Genomic DNA, 24,350 nt, shown 5'->3' with positions numbered 1-24,350 from the left:
GTGTCTCCCTCTCTCTCTGCCCCTCCCCTGCTCATGCTGTCTCTCCCCCTCTCTCTTTCTCTGAAATAAATAAATGTTAAAGTTAAAATAGATAGATAGATAGATAGATAGATAGATAGATTTTTTTCTTGAAGTTTGGAAAGCACTGACTTTGCTGTAAGGGGAAGAATGGAAAATGAGGCTGGAGAGATGATACAGTTAGAACTGGAGGGGATATAAAATGGTACAACCATGTTGGACAACAGTTGGCAGTTTTTTTAGCATTAAACAGGGGTGCCTGAGTGGCTCAGTCAGTTGAGTTTTGATTTTGGCTCAGGTTATAATCCCAGGGTCATAGGATTGAGCCCCATGTAGGATTGAGATTCTCTCTCTCCCTCCCTCTGCCCTTCTTCCCAGCTCATGCACTCTCTCTCTCTCTTAAAAAAAAAAAAAAAAAAAAAAAAAAAAAGTTAAACGAACACCATGTAATCCTGCCAGTCTACTCCTAGGAATTTGCCCAGTGGAAAGAGTCAATGGTGAGGAGGGTTTGAGTCTGGACACCTCAAAAGTCCTCAAAAGTCCTAATCATCCAGTAGGAGCCATGACCCACTCCCTGGGGCTGTAGACACTCGCAGAGGCAGGATGACTTGGACCCAACCCTTGTGCAACCAGGACGCTTTTGCATGGAAATCTTCCCATGGATAATGCCCATCTTCACATAGACAACCACAGAGTTCTGAGGGTCAGGCCCAGCCCAGGTGAGGGAATTCCTACGAATGTGAACATCTTTTAAGGTGATGGAGAAGATCGTCACAGGACAAGCCCTGCTGTGAAAGTAACCTGTTCCCTGCGTTGTAAATTGAAAACTGTAAAGGTAGCTTGTAATTATAAGCATTTATAATAAAAATAATAATAGGCATGATAACAGGCTTCTATTGAGCTGTCGCCTGGATCCAAGAACTTAATTTGCTATTAACTCTACAGATATCATCTGATTCAGTAATTCCAACAATGCTATAGTCTTCCCATTTTACAAATGAAGAAACTGCAGTTCAGAGAGGTTAAGTAACCGGCCCAAGTTGACACAGCTGATAAGTGGCAAGGCCAAGAGTTAGAGGACAGCATTTACTCTTTTAATTCTTGGGGACCCGTGTGAGAAGTGACTTCTCTGCTGCCTTCAATATAATTGAAGAGACTAATGAAATTCTCAAGGTCAAGTTTTACACTTTGACCCACTGTTGTATAAACTCACAGGCCTGGTTATTTCTCCATCAGCCCCTTCCAGAAGTAGATAGAACAACAGTCCTCACACCCTTCACCATGTCCTCAGCAAAGTCATGGAGGTGTAAAGCGGGGATTCATTGGATCCTTGCCAGGAGACAGCGACATCATGTAATCACCCTAGGCTGCCTCCATCTGTGATATCCAATAGGGATGGTCATTACTACTACCGTCATCATAATAGTTAACATGCATGGCTTGTTCACTCTGTGCTCTAAGTGCTCTTTCTTTTTTAAAGGTATTAACTCAGTTAATCACACAATTCCTTGAGATGGATACTATTATTACTTCATTTTACAAGTGAGAACTAAGGTCAGGAGAGTCTAATCATGCAGCAAAGATAATAGCTCTCAAGTAAAAGGGTCTCCCATCCCAGTTACACACAGACCCTGGGACAGAAAACAAGGCCTTGACATCTCCAGGTGGAGTGGGAGCTAAGCGTCCAATGGCACCTATAGTGGCCCCCCCTCTTATCCATGGGGGACATGTTCCAAGGCCCCCCAGGGAATGACTAGAAGCACATATAGTACCAATCCCTATAGATACTATGTTTTTTTTTTCTTGTACATACATACCTATGATAAAATTTAATTTATAAGTTAGGCATAGTAAGAGTCACATAGTAAGAGTCACAACAACTAATAACAAAATAGAATTATAACAATAGGCTGCAATAAAAGTTACATGAATGTGACCTCTCTCAGAATATCTTATGATTTTTGTCTTCCAAATCCATCCCTGGAACTTCTGACTGAAATGAATTGCATGAAAGTCCATTTTTGTACTGCGAAAGGAGCGCTGTACTCACCCTTCTTCCTCCTCTTGTGATGACATGAGATGATAAAATGCTTCCATGAAGAGATGAAATAAGGTGAATGATGCAGGTGTTGTGACGTAGTGTTAGGCTACTAGTGACCTTCTGACAATCTGCTTCCAGACCTTGGTTGACCAGTGGGTACCTGAAATCACAGGAAGCATAACCACAGATAAGGAGGACTACTATACTGTGGCATGACTTTATGATTTTTACTCTGCCCACCACTGTTCCACAGCGCCCCTATCAGGCCTGAGGGTCCATGCCTGACCCCTTAAACACATGCTACCTTGGCTTATAAAACACACATTCCTCCTTCCTCTCCATGTATGTTATAAAACTGCCCCTCCCATGAGCCTCAGCAGTTGTTCAAATCCTGACTAAAAAATTGAAATTCAATAAAGCTCTGGAAAATATCTTATATTATGAAGATCAAGTCAGATTTACAAGAAAATACAAGACAAAGAAAAAGCAGTTTCAGTGTGATTAATAATAAATGCTGGCACACCACTAAGTTCAACCAAATGCCTCTAGATTCTTCCAAGAGGCAGTTCTCTTCAAGGCAGCCAACTGTTGTGCCACCAGCCCTCCGAAATCCTCTCCTCTGTGCATTCAACACCAAAAGACCCAAGTCCTTTCACAGCAAGGAGGACTGATGTAAAACCCTGTCATGATGTTCTAACAGTCTTAGCCTTTAACTCTCAAGGATCTGTGGAGAGTACAGGATTATGATTTCCAAAGAGTTTAGAGCTTGTCTGTGCCAAACCTGTTTTTTCCACTGTGAAAATCTTCATCTCTGTGGCATTATGTCACCTTGCAGAGCCCTTTTTGTAAACTGACTACATTTAGCTTTGGCCAAGTTACTTCAGAGTCCAAATCCACAGTGAAAGATCTATTTGAATTCTTCTCAGTTTCTAGCTCCTCAGAAATGATAGGCATTCATGTTTCATTCTCCTGCCTGTTGCCTCTTTGGGCTTATTTATGACTATTTTGGATTCTGAGAAAAGGAAATTATACATAAAACCTCCACTCTTTCCCACATTCCTGGTAACAAGGCAGTTTCTCTCACACCTCAGCAGCTCTTCTGGGAACACCCGTCAGTTTGCGATGATGGACGGGCCATTCTAGCCCAGCCTTCACAAGAGCCTGCTTCAGCTGGAGGGAAGCCAGCATCCCCTCAGATTTCACCGCCTTCCAGGCTTTCACCACCCCCCACCCCAGCCATTCGTTTTCTCCCCAAAAACTTGGTTATTGAAACTGGCAAAATACCTCATGATTTTGTCTTCTAGATCCACCCTGGACCTTCACACAAGAATGAATTGCATGAAAGTCATTTTTGTATCATGAAAGGAGCATGGTACATCAATATGTCCTCAAAGCCCAGCCATGCCACCCCAGGATTGCTGGTCCTCTCAACATGTTGCATATTACAGATTACAGATCTGATCCAGAGTGTACCCTCTGCCTTTAACGCACCTCCCAAATCCGGCTCCCCTGCTGTGACCTCTCTCCTCACCTAGCCCTGTGAGTTTGCATACCTAGAAACAGTAGAAGCCTGGTATTCATACACAGCTGGTTCTCAACTACCTCCTGGGCAGACACAAAATAACAACAATGACATCAAACACTCGAGTTACTCCATCATATAAGGAAATAGACACCATAAAGCAAAATGAAAGATATTCAATATGTGATTATCTGCGTGAATGAGGGGAAGAAAAAGGGGAATGACTGGAGGTATAGGATATCAATCCATTAGTGAGCCACGCACCCTGTCTATATCAAGACGCCTCCCCATGCCTCTTGTGTTCCACGTCATGCTCCGTCAGGTTCTGACCTACAGGAGGCCTGGAGGAGAAGATACCCTCAGATTAGAAGACCCACTCAGGGATGATTGAAAACACACTTAGGAAGATTGGTTTTAGGCTCTGAAGTCTAATAGCGACCACTTTAACTACCCTCAGCTCCCTGGCAGCATGCCCCAATTTTATCTTCCTAAGTGGTAACTAACAACAGTTTTAAACTCCATCATCTAGAAGCAGGGGAGCACGAAATATCCCCGCCAGCCAATTAATGGCAGGGAGAATGTTTAACCTCGCACATTCCACGATATTAAAATTAACAAGGAGATGTTCATTTTTCACCTATTAAATTGGCAAATATGTTTTAAATTGCAATAAAAGGCATCTATACACAGCTGGTCAGTAATATGTATACCCTTTCAGGAAAATAGTTTGGCAATATCAAAGTCTTTTAAAAATGTGCTAACCTTTGACATACCTCAAGGATGTCCCTTACGTCAATGATTATAACGACAAAAAAAGGACTGGAATCGACCTAAATGTCCCATAATAGGGAACAGGCTGAATAAACCAGAATGTGTCCATATAAAAAATGACAGGCAATCAAAATGATGATGTAGAATACTTTAATGGCATGGGAATGCCAATACAGTGTTAATGAGAAAAGCAGGTAGCAAAATATTATGATCCCATTTTTAAATATATACATTATATACATATGTAAATGTGTGTATATATGTACGTGAATAGACAAAATCCGGAACTAGATGTTTCAGAAGGTTAGTAGTGGTATTCTGTGGGTTAATGATGGGTTATGAGTGGTTTTTAATTTTTTTGATGGTGCTGTTCTGTATTTTCATTTTCCACCATGAATCTGCAATAAACCATCAGAATTTTATAATTTTTTTTATTTTAGAGAGTGCACAAGCATTTTTTTTAAAAAAAAGATACATAAGTTTATTAAAAGTTTGAAGATAGTTAACAATTTATTGAAGTCAGAAAAATTAATATATAAAATCTAGAAAGGTGGAATTAGGAATTAGGTTTCAAAGGATTTAGAAAGAATTCCTCATAAAAGTTTTCAATATTACATTCCTTGCTAAACTGAGACTTGGAGGGCCTTTGGTATTTCACCCCTGACCAACTGCCTTGATAAATCAGTCAGCAGGAGCACATGAAATTGTGGATAGACAGGAGATGCATATTCATTCACTCTTAACCAAATGTAGCAAAAAGCACCATGTTTCCTACTAAGAAAGAGAATCTTAAGCAGTCTCCATGCTCAGTGCAGAGCCTGACATGGGGCTCGATTCCATGTCCCCAGGATCATGAACTGAGCTGAAATCAAGAGTCGGACACTCAACTGACTGAGCCACTCAGGCACCCCATCATCAGAATTTTGTAAAAGGCTATCACTTTAAAGATGCATCATCATCTCTAAGGTGCTGACCAGTCTTGACTTTGAAGGAAAGGAAGAAAAAGTGGGGACCCTAGACTTAGCCAGGATGTTTCAACAGTGGTGGAGATAGAAGCAATTCTGAATGAGGTGGGACTGTCCCCAAAACACAAGGCTGCTGCACCAACGTGTCACTCTCCTAGGTGGGAGTGGTGCCTTCTGAGGTCCTTGGAGAATCAGGATGTCCTGAGGTTGTTCTTGTCCTGTGCTAGGAACCTGCCAGTGGAGGCAGTGGTCTCCCTTCCCCTGGGAAACCTAATCCAGACTGTATACCAGCTCAGAGAATTCAGATAGAGTTGAAGGCCTCAGAAATGGGCAAGTACATAGCCATGCAGACGCATGTGCTTAGCAACTCACTGGTCATCCAGAGGAAGGTAAGCAGAGCTATAGAGGCACTCAGCATGGGGCCAGCTCACTCTCTGGAAGTCTTTCTGGCAGCAGGACCAATACAAGTCATAAAAGAACGATCCAAAGAAACACATCTACTGGACCAAGTGACAGCCCTCCAGAGAAAGGGGCACTGTTTAAATATGGCCTTCAAATAAAATAGTGTTAAAGGGGACACAAATCATACAGCTCTTGATTTAACTTACTATGCAACAAATTAGTAGTGAAAACTTTTGGCAAAAATAAAGACTTATATGAAAATTAACCAATAAGACCCAAGCACCATGTCACATTCACATGAAAACAAATCATAGCTCACAGCCACACAAGGTTTGCAAAGCACTACAAAATGAGATATGTTGGTGGTTTAATGATTAAATATCATTATCTACACCTGACTAGTTGTTAAAACCAAAGACTGGACTGAAATATGACCCCTGCTTGTTCAAGTGTTTCCTGAGTGATATATAAAGGTGAGGTCACATATCACTCACGTGGAGGTGGACAGGGATGTCCCAATGGCCAGCTGGGGTAGTCCCACAGATTAGTCTCATTCTAACAGAGCACAGCTCTTTCCCAGGGAAATGGGCCCATGCCTATCAAAAAAATGGAAAGAAGGGAATATGGAAAGTTTGATTTGGAGACATCTCTTATCTGAAAGTCTTTGTCCCATCTGGGCACAGCCATGTCTCATACCACACAACAAATGCCAGAAGAAATTCTCCACCTTCTTCTGCTTAGTGAGGATCAGGACTGGCTAGATCAGATTATCAAGAGCTACCAGAGGATGGAACTCAGATCTTACCTCAGACCCGCACAAGTCAAACACACCCACTGGACAGCAGGCATCTCCCTCCAGTGGCCTATAAGCTCTACCCTCTTCTCACCAACCAGAAATATGTGAGGCTCACACAACCTGAATGAGTCTTGAAAAATAATCCGCAGCATTGTGAAGACAATGTGATTGAAGATACTAATTAAATAGAAATTCACTCTCTCACCCCTTCCCAGGAGCCCAGATCAGAGAAGATGGAGGGACTCCTTTTAGAGAGGGAGCTTGTAGAGGGCTCATGGGATCCAGATGCCTCAACCCCCTGACCACACTTCACCACCCAGCAGAGATACTAAGTTACAGAAGAGCCACACTGGGGTGATGATACACATGCTAAATCCTTACCCGTGTGAACTAAGGGGGCCACGGAACTATTGCCTCATTCCCTGGATTTATGCCCTCAAGCTTTACACTTGGTGGGTCCATGAGGAGCCAAACCCTAAAATGGACAAAGATGGCCCAGGGCAGAGGGGTTCAGGAAGGCAAACTGGCTTCCTGCCCGTCACTTTCACTAGCCACAAGACTATAGATTTCCAACAGGGACCCATATACAAACACACATACACTCATACACACACACATACACACACACATGCACACACATAGCATCTAGAAAGGAAATTCTCTCTTTTGCTTATAACCAAGTAACCTCATTTTCTGACCTTAAAAAAATAACAGTTTCTCTGAAGGTCTCAAACCTTATTAGCCACAGTGGGAAATGATGCTTGAATGGGGCTGTGATGGTCTCAGCCTCGGGTGTCTGTGTATGCAGCCATATTACTTAGCAACACCATAGCCGTTTAGGTTTAATTTCCTAGCTTGCCTGATAAGGAGGCTGCAAATGTAATTTGTGATGCTGCAAGCTGGGCAAACTCACTGGGCTATTAGATGAGTCACTGGGTGATCCAGGCCACTATGCCGAGCTCTGCGGAAGAAGAGAAATGAACCCTGATCTGTGGGGCTGATAGCGCTCAGGCGGACACAATTTTCTAAGTGTCTCGGAGCTGTGCCTCCTTCCCTCCTGCTTTCTGGTTTGGTGCCATTATTTATTAAGGGAAGCTTCACTCACCTCTCAACCCCTGTTAGAATCATCCTCCAGCTTTCTGAAATCCTCCTGGCAAGAGCTGCAAATTCACAGCCCTGCAAGACCAGACAGATAATAATACCAACAACAATAAAGCAAGCATTTTTGAATACTTAGTCGATAACCATGTATTCTAGTTGCTTTACATGAGTTATGTCTGTTAATTTTCCTAATAACCCCAGGAGGTAAGTACTACTGTTATTCCTATTTTCAAATGAGGAGACCGGGATTGAAAGAGGGTAGCAAGCAGCTATAAAATAATAGGGAATGGGGGGGGCACCCTGCCAAAGGGGCTAGCTGTCATCCAGGGCCAACCAGCCCTCACCTGGATTGCCAGAACTTCCACTTTCCTAAAAGAAGCAGGAAATCCATATTTTTATATAAAAGCCCATTGGTTCTAAATATCAACTAATTGAGTTGAGTTACTTATTAAGTAACTGCGAGAACCAGACCACACATGTCCACCAGCCAGATTCAGCCCAGGGCCTACCAATTTGCAACCTCTTCCTCATTACAACAAGTAGACATATTCATCCATAAATACACTCCAATTTTTATCTTTGCTTCCATGAGCCACTGGTGTCTCAGCCCTTTGGTCACCGTCGCTTTGGCTGTATCCTTTCTAGAGCCTCAGTGGTAACTCCATTCTTCCGGTTGCTCGTGCTGGGTCTTAGAGTCATCCTTGCCTCCTTCCCTTCTCCCACACCCCACATGCAATCTGTCAGCAGGTCCTGTCAGCTCTACTTGAAAATGCATCCATAATCCCTCCACTTCTCAAAACCTACCATGACCACCCTGGTTCAAGCCACTCTCAGCTGTCTTCCCTGGATATCATGAGCCACTGGCTACACCCAGCTTTTCCCACCTACTCCATTCTTACCAGACTAACCTAGCTGCTCCTGTAAAACCTAAGTCAGATCCTGCCCTTTCTCAACACCCCACAATGGCTCAGTAAAAGCCAATGACTTAAATGACCCACATAGCCCTTCAGACCCAAACCCACTGGCCCCCACTCTCCTGCACTCCCTGCCCAGCAGACACACTGCTTCCTCCTTCATGCACTCCCACCTGGGCCCTGGGTGCTCACTGCTCCCTCACAGTCTCTCCCCCCAGGTATCCTCTTGGCTCTCACCTTCTCTCTGCTCTGTTCAATTGCCAGCCAATTAGAAAGATCTTCCTGGGGGCACCTGAGTGGCTCAGTCGGTTAACTGGCCAACTCTTGGTTTCAGCTCAGGTCATAATCTCACGATTCGTGGAATCGAGCCCCGCGTTGGGCTCTGTGCTGACAGTGCAGAGCCTGCTTGGGATTCTCCCTCGCCCTCTGCCCCTTCCCTGCTCGTGTGCTCTTTCTCTCTCTCTCAAAAATAAATAAACACTTAAAAAAAAAAAAAAAGATCTTCCTGGACCACTTATCCTAAATAGTAATCTGTCCATTCCTCTGCCTCAACATTTTATCATTACTGCATGCCATATGTTATCATTTTGTGCTGTCTCCACTCCCATAGAATGCACCCTCCACAAAAATAGGGGATGTGTTTTCTTCTCTGCTCTATTCCTGGTATCTACAACCATGCCTGGCACATACCCAAAATTCATTAAGTGTCTGTTGAATGAATGAAGAAATGAACAGTCCATACAACAGGCCCTTAGGATAGACTTCTCCATTCTCTGATGGCCACACATGACTTAGCCTCATCTTCTCTTTAGTCTGTATGCACCTCAGGCACAGAAGGCCTCCCCACTAGCTGTTATCAACTCCACCACCTCCACCATGGCCACTCCTTAACAATATGAGCTCAGTAAGATGCCATATTGACTGCTGGCTGAAAACTCAAAGAGATAGTCATTGCTCTTGCCCACCTGCTATGAGGAATAGTAACTTGTGATTGTGAGCATCTTGCTGGATGGAAGGAAAACTCACTCATGGCAGTGATGAATTCTGTAATTAGTCTTGATGAGACATGGCAGGTTTTGGGTGAGGGTGATTCATTTTAATTAATGATAAGACTGCATAAAAGTGTTTTGCCCATTTATCTATAGAATTTGTTGGCCTTATTTTTATTTCTCTATTTATTTGAAAGCCCATATATCCTAGGAAGGTAGATATGGTTCAGTCCTTAATATTTCTTTCACATAAACAGAAAGAGAGTAATATAGGCCTGTGGTTCCCTCTCGATCCAGATCCTCTGGAAAGTCTGGACAGAGCTGCAATGATTGGCTCAGGTCCCCTCGCCATGGACCTCGGGGCTCTCCTGCACCCATCATGGCATAGTCAACCCTCCACAAGATCCAGATGCATCTCCTTCTAGGGAAGGGCACACCATGAGTAGCCACAGGTGATGACCTGGATATGTATCCTTCCTTGGCCACCAAACACCCCAGCTCAACAAAGAGAGTAAGCCAGGATGCCAGGATGACCCTCCCCAGATCTGAAGCTTACTTGGGAAGGAAGCATAGCCAAGAAGCCAAGACATACACATGCATGGATAGAAGAGCTTCATCTCTGGCAGTTCTGACACTAAGGCTGTTGGGAGAGGATCTAGGAGGCTGTACAGAGGCATCACCCAGGGCACCCAGATGCCCATGGCGTCTAAGCCATGTGGGGAGAAGATGGACTTGGCACATGGAAAAGGCATTTCTACTTGACCCCTTTCTCTGTTTCCCATAGTCTTGCTCTCTCCACATCTTTTCTTTGCTGTCTCAGAACTCTCAATTCAATGTATTTCCTTGAATGTGTGTTAAAAAGGCCTCACTTCTGGCATACATGGCCTGCCTGTCATCACTATCTTGTCACCCCCAGCTACCTTTCTGAGGATATTATCATGGGGGTTGTCCACAGCCTTGCCTCCTCTGCCAGCCCGCCAAAATCAAGCCTGCAATTGTCAGGTGACTTCCCTTGTGCCTCCCCCCTCCCAAAGAGGGAGTATCCTTTCTTTTGGAGGAACGGGTAATGGGAGGGAGAGAGCAATGTTGGGGAAGAGCTTGAATTATGGAGGGGATTGTTCTGGGGCTGCTGAAGGCATGATGGATATTGTAGATGAAGGCAAGAGGTTTTGTCATTTTTTTTTCTGTGGTTTATGGAAAGGAATCCTCTTGACAGTTTTGAAGAAGGCTAAGCAATGGACTTCAGCTGCTTTGGGGTTGCCTTTGGCTTCTGGACAGTATTTCTTTTACCACATTACCCTCTGCTTGGGCCCAGGCTTTGAAAGGGTTACAAGCAGATTTAGATCCTCACTATGGGATGTTCAAGAAGAAAGGTTTGTCATCTACCCTGCCACTAACAGCTGTATGACCTGGGACAAGTCACTTGAGCTAGTGTCTTTATCTACAAAATGAGTGACTTGAAGGGAATAAACTCTGAGAACATATCAGCTCCTAAAACATGATATTTGAAAGTTCTATTCGAGGAACGATGATGATGATGATGACCTAGCATTTACTGCTTCCATTATATGCCAAAAATTTTAAAAGCACCATCTTAAGAAAAAAGGCCTAAAGTTTTTATTCTGGGTACCATAATCACATGAGAAGATGAAAGCCTTTCAGAGTGATGCCCAGGTCCTGGGGCTGGGAATGGGACACCTGAGCAAAGCACAACGTGATAATTCTCTCCCCAATTATTGTTCCACCATGAATTCAAATGCAGAGACCCCTTGGCCCACAGAACCTTTGGACCACACAATACCCAGGGGGGATTGGAGGATACACAGGCCAACTTACTTTTTATTGCATGTTTTGATGTTATTGACCCAGGATTACTTGGGGGTTCTGCATTCAAGATTCTGTGGGTTTTTTTCCAGGTTACTAGTCTGGCCACTGAATCCTTGCTGCAGAAACTGCCATCCAGCATGGACTTGCCCAGGGCCCCATCCCCAGAGGGGCTGGGACAAGAAACAAGGCAGGCAGGAAGCCTCTACTGTTTGGGATACTGGAGTAGGAAGCAGTTGGGTTAACAGTCTCAGGTAGGAGAATGCAGGTCAGACTCAGCTGTTATCTTCAAGTAAGGATAGGGCCCTTTTGAATTTAATCTTGGCAATTTTACAAAAGTATGCAGAATCATATAGTGAACTTCTATTCATTACCCAGCTTCAACATTTGTCAACGACTCACTGATCTTGTTTCATGTATCCCAACCCCTGCCCCTGCCCCACCCCACCCCCCACCACATTATTTAAACACAGATCTCAGACAGGAAGCCATCTCACTCAAGAATGCACATCCTTGGTCCCTGCTCCACACCCACACATCATTGATTTTGTCTGCATTCTTTCTATCCTCTTTCCTATATCTTGCCCACAGGTCATACCTAAAATAAATAAGCTCTAGCCCCCTCTTCCTTCTTCTCTTCTCCTTCCCTGCCCCGTCAACAATCCCCTTCAGACCTGTAGCCTACAACCTCTCCTGAGAGACTGATTCTTTTCTTTAACATAGGGGCTCGATCAAGACTCCCCACCTGATATGCTATTTCAAAGAGTCACATGCACCCCAATGTTTATAGCAGCACTATCAATAGCCAAGTATGGAAAGAGCCCAAATGTCCATTGATGGATGAATGGATAAAGAAAATGTGGTATATGTATATACAGTGGGATATTACTCGGCAATCAAAAAGGATGAAATCTTGCCATTTGCAACTATGTGGATGGAACTAGAGGGTGTTATACTAAGTGAAATTAGTCAGAGAAAGACAAATATCATATGACTTCACTCATATGGGGACTTTAAGACACAGAACAGATGAACACAAGGGAAGGGAAACAAAAAGAATATAAAAACAGGGAGGGGGACAAAACATAAGAGACTCAAAAATATGGAGAACAAATAGAAGGTTACTGGAGGGGTTGTGGAAGGGGGGATAGGCTAAATGGGTAAGGGTCACTAAGGAATCTACCCCTGAAATTATTGTTGCACCATATGCTAACTAACTTGGATGTAAATTTAAGAAATAATAATAATAATAAGACTCCCTACCTGAGAAAGTAATTCCCTCAGCTCCTCATCCACAGTAGACATGACTCCCTTTGTCTCACTTTCCCTTTATGGCCATCCTCAAAGAAAAATCTATGGGGCACCTGGGTGACTCAGTCAGTTAAACAGCCAACTCTTAATTTTGGTCAGGTCATGATCACACGGTCATGATCACACAGTCATGATACGGAACCCTTTGTTGGGTTCCATGCTGGTGCATGGAGCCTGCTTAAGATTCTCTCTCTCCCTCTGCCCTTCCCCCACTCACTCACATGCCATGCTCTCTCTCTCAGAAAAAAGAAAAAAAAAATTAAGTCTAAACTTGCAGTTTCTACTTCCTCTCTTCCCATTCACTCTTCAGGCAGCTTTGGCAGTGATTTCCACATACTGAATCCAATGGGCACTTCTCCAGTTGTCCTGCTTACCCTGGTGGGTTTGCCTACCTACCAATGTAATATAAGTTTATTGTGTTCAATCTGGAAAAGAGAGAAGGCAAATAGGAAAACTTAAGTGAGTACTGAATAAATAATATATGAATACTAAAATAGTATTTTCTATTATTCATTTTGATGTATCTGTCACCAGTGGTTTTTTTTATATATATAAATTTTTTATATTTTAACAGCTGCATGGTATTCTATCACATGGTCATGCCATGATTTAGTCCTTGTTGCTGGATATTTAAGTTATTTCAACTTTTAAATATGAACAATTCTAGGATAAACATCCTCATAGATACATTCACCTTTTACATACATCTACCTTGATTTCCTCACATTCTCTCTTTCTGGAAAACCCATCTGGACATTGAGCACACCCATCTCTCATCGTTCCCTGAGTCCATCTAAGTCTATGGATGGTCTTTGGGAAAGTTCACATCTCTCCAGTGTCCTCACTGTGCTCTCTCTTGGCTGACTCAGCTCCAGGTACAACTTGAGCAGCCACCGGTCTGCAGTTGACTTTCACCTCTCTGCCTCCCGCTCAGACCTCACTCTTAAACTTTCATTTCTAGACATCTGCACTTGGGTGTCCCACAGGGATCTCAATGATGATGACTAACTGAAGGCTCTACTGCCCACCCTTCCCCTACCCCAAATACCCCCAAATGCCCATTTCTCTTATTATAATCTCAGTGATCAGTACTACTGTAATTCTCAGACACCCAAGGCCCCAAACTGGGGACTGTCCCACATTAATTGTCTTCAGTCATTTGCAAACAAACTGTTCAGGTTCTACCTCTTAAATTCTTCTGCTGTCTGCTTTTCTCAGACTCCACTGCCACTGATCTAGATTGGGCTTCATTATCCCCCCTAAATTAATGCAGTGGCCCCCCTAAGCTGTCTGTCCTCCAACTCTGATTACAAACCACACTTCTCTGCTTAAAATCCTTCCACTAGCTTTCCAGAGCTTCAGGGTCAGGCCCTGGGCAAAGCATATAGGCAGGGTCTTCTGTGGCCTAGCCCCTGTCCACCTCTTTGACCTTCTTTCTCCATTACTCCCCTGTCCATTGTGGGCTCTACATTAGTGCTCTTTATCCAAGTGTTTCCCATATTTCTCCATATTATCTCTCACTAGACTTAAGGACAGGGCAGTCTTACTCATCTTTGCACTCCAATACACAACACGGTTAAACCAAAGGGAACAGTCATGTATGAAAAGATCTGGGTCTCCCTCATCAATACCAACTGTAGGCGACAAGGAAGGGGGCTGTGGTGCTGTCTCCAGGGCAGCCTTGTCAGGGCACACAGGACCTTGCTCCCAGGAACCACCTGGTCTGGTAACCCATGAGCAGAGATAGGGCCTGATATCCATGAAGCCTCCTTGATACCCAACCCCTCAGAAGCTTCTGGAGCTAGGGTGCCCCAAACCAGCTCTCCTGGAACAAAGAACCCAGGCTTCTATACCATGGCCTCCTTCCTATATTATTTCTATCTCTGGTAGTGAAATTTCCAGCAATGAAGTACTCACTGAAATATAGCTTCATTCACAGGGATGTTTCTATAATCTAAACAGTAAAAATAAATGAGAATAGGGAAGAAGGAGAGGAGAAAAGGAGGCCAAGAGGATTTTAAAGACTTCTATGGGATCATTTCCATAGTTGTAAATGCTGGGAAACTGACGCTCACCTACTTCAGGTTAAATTCCTCTTTGCAGCCCATATGGTTGCAGCTCCTTGCTGTTCATGGGAGAGAACCACACAAATGTGTTAGATCTAGAGCCGGGGTCCGCAAATTCTAGCCTGCTAGCCAAATCCTGTCCACACCTGCTTTTGTAAAGTCTACGAGGTACAAATGTTTTTTATACTTAAAAACTTTTTAAAATGTTTATTTATTTTTGAGAGAGAGTAAAGAGCACGAGTAGGGGAGGGACAGAGATATAGAGAGACACAGAATCCGAAGCAGGCTCCAGGCTCTGTGCTGACACCAGACTCGAACCCGTGAACCCCAAGATCATGACCTGAGCTGAAGTTAGACACTCAACCGACTGAGCCACCTAGGAGCCCCTGGCTTTTATATTTTTTAATGATTAAAACAAAAAAAAGAATGTTTTATTACACATAAAAATTATATGAGATTCAGTTTTCAGTGTCCATAAATACAGTTAAATTGGAACATAGCCAGGGCTCCTGGATGGCTCAGTTGGTTAAGCATCCAACTCTGAATTTTGGCTAAGGTCATGGTCTCATGGTCTTAAGATGGAGCCCCGCGTGGGGCTCTGCACTGAGTGTGGAGTTTGCTTGAGATTGTCTCTCTCCCTCTCCCTCTGCCCCTCCCTGGTTTGCACGTGCACATGCTCTCTTTCTCTTTCTCTCTAAAAATAAAAAATAAAAAAATGAATTGGAACACAGCCATATCTGTTCATTTACATATTGCCTTATGGCAGCTTTCACACTACAATGGCAAAGTTCAGCAGTTGCAACAGAAACCACCATGATCTGCCAAGTCTAAAATATTTCCTATCAGTCACTTTGCAGAAAAAGTTTTGCAATCCCTGATCTAGCGTACCAAAAGGACTGAGAATTACAGAGAAATAAAGATGCAAAAATTCGGATGAAAGCAATGATTTCTTTATTTCATCCAAGAATTCACATACTTTATCTTTATCCTTTTTTCCCCCAAAACTTACTTCAGCTGTAACGTTCAAAGATATTTCAAATAGTCGTTACAGACCCTATACTTACCTTTTTTCTCTTGGCTCCATATATGTAGATAAAGATGTATATATATATTTTAAAGATATATATTTTTAACTTTGAACAAAAGAAGTACAGGCACACGATTTTTTAAGAAGTCAAAAAGCGACAGGTTTACAATTTAAGCAAGAGTCGACCCCACCTCCCCATTTACAAACAACGTCTTAAAAGTGGTTCACCTGTATCTCCTTGTAGTAACTTAACTAAAAAATGTGCTTAATTGCTCTTTCTTGATTGTTCAAGTTAGATGTTATCTAAACTGTGTCGTCACAAATGAAGATAGAGGTTATCTTACAACTTTTAGTTAACTCAGTAATCAGTGTTTACTTTATGACTGTGTAAATATTTCTCACCACAGAGACAAGTAGCATTCCATGGTTACGTTTCTCACATCCATATTTTTGTTTTCTCCCATGTTTTTAAAAGCTAAGAGGGGGAACTCTGTGTCCCAATACTGTCAGAAATTCTAGGTCTCAAATAATGATCTTCCCCAAACTCAGTACACTGCAAATTATCAGAGCAATTACATATCTATAAAACAGATTATGAAACACAGATGTTGCTTAAAAAATAAACAGTCTGTTCAGAATTACAGGCACTCAGGTCTGCACTCCCCTTCCATGTCACAATACCTCATGTGGCTTTTACATAAGAGTTTTGGCCCTTTGCTTTCAATCCTAAAGGAAAAGAGTAAGAAGAGTAAGGAGGACAAGTCTGCATTGCTCACTTCATCTGCTTACAGAACATGTTATTGAAGAACCACTGCCCCCAGACTTCCCTGTTCCAGCCTCTAAAACTGAAAGTAAATCAAGGAGACCAGGACTCCCCGTCCACGAGCTATTTTCTTAGAATGCGATGTTAACTTAGGATTTTAAAGGTTCTCAACAAGAACCACCTGAGTTACCTGCCTAATCCCAGAACTTTCTTCAGTGTGAGACCAAGACATTAAGGTGGACAGGGATCAAAAATCTAATCCACCTCCAGGTGGAAGGACTCTAAAAATCACAATCCAAACCTCAAATGATCACTTCACATACTTTGGGTTGAGAGCTGACTTATAAGCAAGAACTTTCTTGTTACAAACAATGCTGAAATGAATAAACCTTGTACACAAACAACACTTTGACACATACACAAATACATGTAAAGGATAAATTCTCAAAAGTAGAATTGTTGGGGTAAAAAAAAAAATATATATATATATATATATACATATACATATATATACATATATAGTTGTTTTCAATGACATGTAGAGGATCTTTCAGAATTTGATCTTTTTTGCTTATACTCAATATGATTTCTAGATCTATATTGTTCAGGACTACATGGTTACAATTAAATTGTATTTTCTATGCATCGTGTATACTCACTTCTCTAGGCTAATTAGGGAATGATTTATCATAGATTGTGTTTTTAACCCCAGCACCTCCCCATGTTATATTTGCCTGAGGACAGTCCCTTCTAATGCCACCTGTTTATATCATCTACCCCCACACCTATTCTCTATATCCCTTCAATTTCAAATTCATCCATGTAGTGTTGTTTATAATCTCCTCAATTCCAAGTTCAGCAATGCTCTTACTTTTGCAGAAACAGTGGGTTATAATAAAGGTAGCTCCACACTGATTCACTATAGATCAGTAATTCTGACCCAACAAAAGGAGACATCAGGCCATGGTGCGTGCCATGATGATTTGGAGTACCCTGACCAGTAACAAGGAGAAAAATATGATCATTTCTCAGAAAGAAACTGAGAGGGCCCCTCCTCTCAGAGATTATCTCCTCTCAAAGAAAATAAAATTATTTTCATTCAACTGTACTTAGAAAAGGTAAGTATCTTTTGACTTAGATCAAATCCCTTTTAGAAATAATTTTAGCAAAAGTCTTCCAGTCTGTCTTTAGACAGAAAGCCACATTAAACAAAATATGATTGCCTCAACCACATGAGCAGAGTAGTTAGTACCAGCTTTGTTAAAGATAGAAGTCTGAATGCTTATTGCATTTGGCAGTTTAGTGATTTGATTTTTGCTGAAAATAATGTTTTGAAGTATTGGACAACCAGAGAAATTAAAGAAACGTCTGTCCCATATCCTCTAGGAGAACATTGGCCATAATCTTTGAGACCCAATTTGATAATAAATGTATTACGACTTTAACACAAAAGTAGAACAATGAAAATATTGTCCACTTAGGAATATATTACATTTTTAAAATGATACTCAATGTTGGTAATACTTTGTCTGGAAGCAATCTGGAATATTTACCAAAAGTCTTTGTGTGTGTGTGTGTGTGTGTGTGTGTGTGTGCGCGCGCGCGCGCACGCGCGTGCGCTTAAATTTCCTCCTGAGAACAGTTTTCCAATAACCTCAAAACACACCCTTCCATTTACAAACAATTGATGTACTAATCACAAATCATTCTCATCTATTTATTAGCTAGTTTCAGTAAAGCCATACATAATCCAAGGTCTTTCTTTACAATGTCCTAGTGTTTTTATTATTATTTTAACAAGATGAACTGTGGTTTTGTATACTGTCATTAGAAAGGACTAAGGATCACAAGCATACTGAAATGCAGAACTCAGATCTCAAGAGTTTTTTTTTTTTTAATGTGAAGATGTGGGATGTGAGATTATAATAAAACAATACAATGGACCCTTGTGCTGTTAGAACTGTTTACTTATCTTGACCCTGTGAAAGTGGATACCAAACCAAATGTTCATTATTAAAACTTAATACAAACACACACACACACACACACACACACACGAGTGCAAGCAAAACTGGGAAAATCTGAATAAGATTAGTAAATTGTATCAATGTCAGTATCCTGGTTATGATATTGTATGATAGTTTTGTTCAATTTAGCATTGAGGGAAACCATTGCAAAGTATATAAGGGATCTCTGTGCAATGTTTTTCACAATAGCATGTAGACCTACAACTGTCTCAAGAAAATATTCTGTTTAAAAATGTGAATCTGGGGCACCTGGGTGGCTCAGTCAGTTGGGCATCCAACTTTGGCTCAGGTCATGATCTCATGGCTCGTGGGTTTGGGCCCCGCATTAGGCTCTATGCTGACAGCTTGGAGCCTAGAGACTGCTTCAGATTCTGTGTCTCCCTCTCTCTCTGCCCCTCACCCTACTCACATTCTATCTCCCTCTCTCAAAAACAAATAAACATTAAAAAAATTTTAATAAAAAAATAAAAATATGAATCTGCCAAGATAAATGAAGTGCAAAGGTGCCCCTAGGTAAAAGAAGAAATTAATCTGTGTACTATTTAGCTAGGAGACAATTACATATAAAGGGATAACTATATATTGTAGAGTTTGGGAGGTGTCATGACTAGTTCAAGTGAGGTCATCCATTTTTGTTAAGAGAGGGGAAGAGGGAAAGAGGGGGAGTGACTGTTCTATAAATCCATATCTAGAACCTTATTCTTGGGAAATAGAAATGTTTACTATAGCATTATTTATAATAATAAAAAAAACTGGAAACAATCTATAAGTTCTTCATTATAAATTTGAGCAATACATGATGATTATTTCCATCATGGAATGTCACATAACCATTTAAACAAAGTTGTAAGATACCAAAGAGGGAAAGACTATATGTACTTTACAGTATCTAAAGAATTAGACAGTTACATGGGGATAACGAGGAGGCAAAGGCTGGCAGAGTATATATCAAAGTGTTAATAATGAACACTAAAAAGAAATTTGAGACAATCTGAGAAAAGGTCAATGCAGAATGGGTATGATATTAAGTAATCATTGTAGATTTTTGTTGGGTGTAGTAATGCGTGTGTGTTTTAAGTCCTTCCTTGCCCTTTATTCATTGGTGTTACATATTGAAGTAAATACAGATGAAATGAAATGATGTCTGGACAAATTTGTTCTAAATAATCCAGGAGTGTATATATATTATTTTTACAACTTTAAAATAAATGTTAAGAGTAGTTATCCCTGGACTGTGTGATTATAGGTAACTAGTCCTTTTCTTTATACCTTCCTATATTTTCTAAGTTTTCTATGATGATCAACTAAAAAAATCAGGGGGAAAAAGTAAGATATATTTAGAAAAATCAGACCAGAGAATTAAGTTATTTATACACGGGTAATTGCAGCACTAATTATATTAATCTGGAGACAGTCCCTTTTAAGGGGCAATTTACCTTTAGACTTATCAGCTGAGTGGTTGCAGATGCCCTTAACTGTGGATGGTGGAACCGATTGCTCACAGCTCGCAGAAGGATCCATGCAGCTGCTTTTCTGTCCAAATCACCTGGACTTGGGCCCAGTGGCTTCCTGATGTGTCCCATGGCTCTGAACAGATCTATCTTACACTAGTGGTTCTCAACAAGAGGAACCCACCAAAATAACCAAGGGCAGTTATTTTTTTTCAAAATACAAATACCAAGTAAGTCTTCATAGGGTAGAGACACATATATTATCTAACAGTTCCCCAGGCAATTCAGATTCAAATAAGCAAACTAATATATATTAAATGTAGTATAGGAATAATTCTCTGTGTGTATTAACTTGCTTACATACACCTTAAATATTTTTGGAATTATAAGTAAGAAGGTAGTAAAAACCAGTCATTTGGGGGAGGGGAACTGGGTGGTTGGGGACAGAGAGACTTTTCACTCTGTGTTTTTTAATTGTATGCAAATGAATGCATTTGCTATTTAAAAATGGTGACAAGTGGGGAAAAAAAATTTTAAGAGCCTCTGCTTTAAACACTCAGCTCATCAGAAGCACTTTTCGTTGCTAAAGTGGTCAAACTTCTGTAAAGTGGACACATTTTTTGGCTGAAATTTTTGCTAAAAAAAGTTTCCAAAAAAGCATCTAATGTTGACCTAAGAACACTATAAATAATAATCTTAATGGATCTCACATTCTGATAGTTACAGAAACCACTCACCACTTTAGAGCGACACATTTTACCATTAAAAGTACAAACAGCTTCCATGGAGGAAAGAGGGTTTTCAATTTACAATAATAGTTAGTAAAGCATTTCATAAAATATCCCTGGTAGTAACTATTGTCTGGCTTACTCACGGGCAGAAGTAAAAGTAAGCTTTTCCTTAATATCATTTGTGCTGTTTGAATTTTGTTCTAAGTACATGTGTTACCAGTATAAAAAAAAATTTTTTTAAATGTGAGCATTTAAGACCGTATGACCAGATGAAACAATACATGTAGCCAATTCACAACCCTATCTTTGCACTTTTGAGTTCAAAGGACAAGGCCAACTTACATTTTCAAAAATCAGATTCCAATTCAAAACAATGGGGGCTCAGCGTTACAGAGGTCACCTGGAAAAGATTAACTAGCTACAACGATGAGCTGTTACGAGTAATCTAACGGCCTGAGCCCATTGACTAATAGAAAGACCAACAGATGGAGCAACAAGATAGGAACTTCTGTTCTTTAATCCAGTGGCAGTGATGCAAGTCATTTAATCTTCCTAGAGCCCAAACTTGCTCACCGATAAAATAGAAATGTTCTTTATTCAAGAAGACTGTCAAGAAAATAATACTGTGGGAAGTTCTATTGAATGTTTACCCCACTTTAAAAGAGCACCTTGGGGATGCCTGGGTAGCTCAGTCAGTTGAGCATCTGACTTCGGCTCAGGTCATGATCTCACAGTTCATGGCATTTCAGCCCTGCATCGGGCTCTGTGCAGACAGCTTGGAACCTGGAGCCTGCTTCAGGTTCTGTCTCCCTCTCTCTCTCTGCCTCTCCCCCACTCACTCTGTTTCTCTCTCTCTCAAAAATAAATGAACATTTTTTAAATAGATAGATAGATAGATAGATAGATAGATAAGCAAGCACCTTGTAGGAGCACCTGAGTGGCTCAGTCGGTTAAGTGTCTGATGCTCAGGTCATGATCTCCCAGGTTCGTTAGTTTGATCCCTGCATGGGGCTGTCTGATGTCAGCGCAGAGCCTGCTTCAGATCCTCTGCCTCCCTCTCTCTGTCCCTCTCACTCTCTCTCACTCAAAATAAACAAACATTAAAAAAAAAAACAAACAAGCATCTAGTAACAACTTTTCCAGGTTTAACATTGGGTACACATGCACATGTGCACATCACATACACTGTTAAATCTGGAAAATTCTTCTTCCATCCCCCCAAAATTAAAATGCAGGGAACAAATGATCAGTTTTCAAAACTCAGGGTTTCACATTGATTAAAGTTTTTTTTACAGTGCTCTAGTTAAAAAGGACATGAGAATTTATTGTTGACCTATCTATACTTCAAATGCATAAGACCCTTTTTATTTTATAATTATTTTCTAAATATTAAGTTTATGTGGAAAATTCTGTTAAAATATTCAAGGATTGACATAAAAAAATCAATCTCCTCTTACCCCTTCATTGTGAGGTGATTTTGACAACTGCTAAGCAAGAAAAGGTCAAATTAGATTTGAATAAGGACTTCAAGTTTACATGCTCCTAGGTCACAGTGAATCAACTTTCAGGAGAATCAACTTTCAATCCAGAAATGAGAAATGAGAAATTTTTCTCTGAGGTTAGTTGTCCTTGGTTAAAGTTACTTTCCAAATGACCAATATGAAATAATCCTGTGGTTCCTGCTAGTTGTTTTAAATTGATTTTTTTAATTTTTTTTTTTAACGTTTATTTATTTTTGAGACGGAGAGAGACAGAGCATGAACAGGGGAGGGTCAGAGAGAGGGAGACACAGAATCTGAAACAGGCTCCGGGCTCTGAGCCATCAGCCCAGAGCCCGACGCGGGGCTCAAACTCACGGACTGCAAGATCATGTCCTGAGCCGAAGTCGGCCGCCCAACCGACTGAGCCACCCAGGCATCCCAAAAAAATTTTTTTTAATTTACTAACTTTTCTGTCTCTTTTCAGTTTATCCCTAGGTTGTAGGTGTGAAATGACCCTCCAAAGAGAAAAGTCTCCACAAAGAAATTTACCACTTAAGATAGGATATGACTGTAAAAATTAGTATCATCACACATATAATGGGAAACCCCACAAAAAGACAAACTAGAAAGAAAAATATCCCATTGGTCTATTCACTCAGCACATTTTCAAATAAGAAAAAATCCAGGAAAAAAAGAGGGAGAAGAAACTCATCCTAAAATGAGAAGAAAATCAACAAAGCAGAAGTGTGACAGCCTCAGAGGAAGTTTTCATACATGCCCAGGCATTTCATCCCAGGCTCCCCTCGACACAGCCTTCTCTGCACTGACCAACAGCCAAACCACATCTCTCTGGGCAGCACAGTCAGTTCCAGAAGTTAAAGGATTTCTCAAAAGGTCAGGGTTGTGGACACATTGCTCAAACCAAACAGGAGAATGTAGAAATAAGAGGAAAAGCGGATGGATGTATTAGGGCTGTGTAATACATGTGCTAGGAGTTATCCCAACAGGATTTGTAAGCAAGTCGTAACTACACCATTAGGGAGAGAATAAAAGAAGCTGCTTAAAAACAAGACCTGGTGTGTCACTTCCTTCTCCACCCCAGTCAGCCAGAGCCAGCCTGGTATCCTTACTCAGAGGGCCATACAGATGTAACAGGAGTCAGGCACCCAAACACTCCTACCGTCCAACCCAAACCTTGGAATTCCCCAAGGACAGGACCTCAAAGTGATGTCAAGTCCTGGCGGATTCACTATTTCCAGTCCTGTAATAACCCTTCCACCTTAACCAAATCTTGGCAGCCAAGGAAGCCGTGTGGTAGATATTTTAAAACTAAAGCCTGTCCAGAAAAGATAGACACCTCCCCCCACCAAAAAAGGAATAAACTCTATTCCATACCTGGGTGGGTGTTACTGGGTTACAAAACTAAAAAGAGCTGTGTCCAAGTTGAAGGGTGAGCCTGCACTACTCAGTGCTGCCTCAGGGTCCAGGCTGCCTTGGGAATAGGAGTTTAAGGTCATGGAGGAATGTCATAGAAGACAGCAGCCCTTTCTCTTCTGCTTAATTGAAGTTTCACTTCATTCGGGCAGCCACAGACATCCCAGCAGTTGACATTTCATGAGCTCACAGGGACTTCTCCAAAAGCAAATGACCAAATAAATGGTAAGGATAGTATAAAAGAAAGGGAGCAAGAGGTGAATCTACAACTTTAAACAGACTTAAGAAACATATCAACCAATGAATAATCCAAAGAAGAAATTAAGAAAATTCTATTTACAATAGCATCACAAAGAATAGAGTAGGTGATGAATACATGGAGCACAGATGATACTTAGGGCAGCAAAAACTACTCTGTATGACAGTGTAATGGTGGATACACATAATTATGCTGTATTATTATATTGTCCAAACCAATAGAAGGTACAACACCAAGAGTGAAACCTAATGTAAACTATGGACTTTGTGTCAATGTTGGTTGATCATTTGTAACAAATGCACCACTCTGCTGTAGGATGATGATAATGGGGGAGGCCACATGAGCATGGGCAGGAGGTATAGGAGAAATCTCTGTATCCTGACCTAAACTGTCTAATAAAGTCTGTTAAAAAAATAAAATAAAATAAAATAAAATAAAATAAAATAAAATAAAATAA

The 24,350-nt window shown here is 41.2% G+C and overlaps 1 protein-coding gene across 4 annotated transcripts in view; it reads right to left on the bottom strand.

The window, feature by feature from the left end:
* GCH1 (GTP cyclohydrolase 1) overlaps window positions 1–24,350 on the bottom strand; it is an 82,116-nt gene that overhangs the window by 7,020 nt on the left and 50,746 nt on the right. Inside the window, exon 6 of one of the 4 annotated variants that reach the window (XM_049612758.1) lies at window positions 2,069–2,219. In XM_049612758.1, the coding sequence (XP_049468715.1) occupies window positions 2,069–2,219 (151 nt within the window). Of the gene's footprint in view, window positions 1–1,536; window positions 2,220–24,350 lie in introns of those variants that run through there. The other 3 variants (XM_049612760.1, XM_049612757.1, XM_049612759.1) reach the window with 3 other exon arrangements.

This window comes from Panthera uncia (genome assembly GCF_023721935.1).
Source record: "Panthera uncia isolate 11264 chromosome B3 unlocalized genomic scaffold, Puncia_PCG_1.0 HiC_scaffold_1, whole genome shotgun sequence".
Taxonomy (NCBI): domain Eukaryota; kingdom Metazoa; phylum Chordata; class Mammalia; order Carnivora; family Felidae; genus Panthera; species Panthera uncia.
This window is presented reverse-complemented; position numbering and strand designations above follow the sequence as displayed.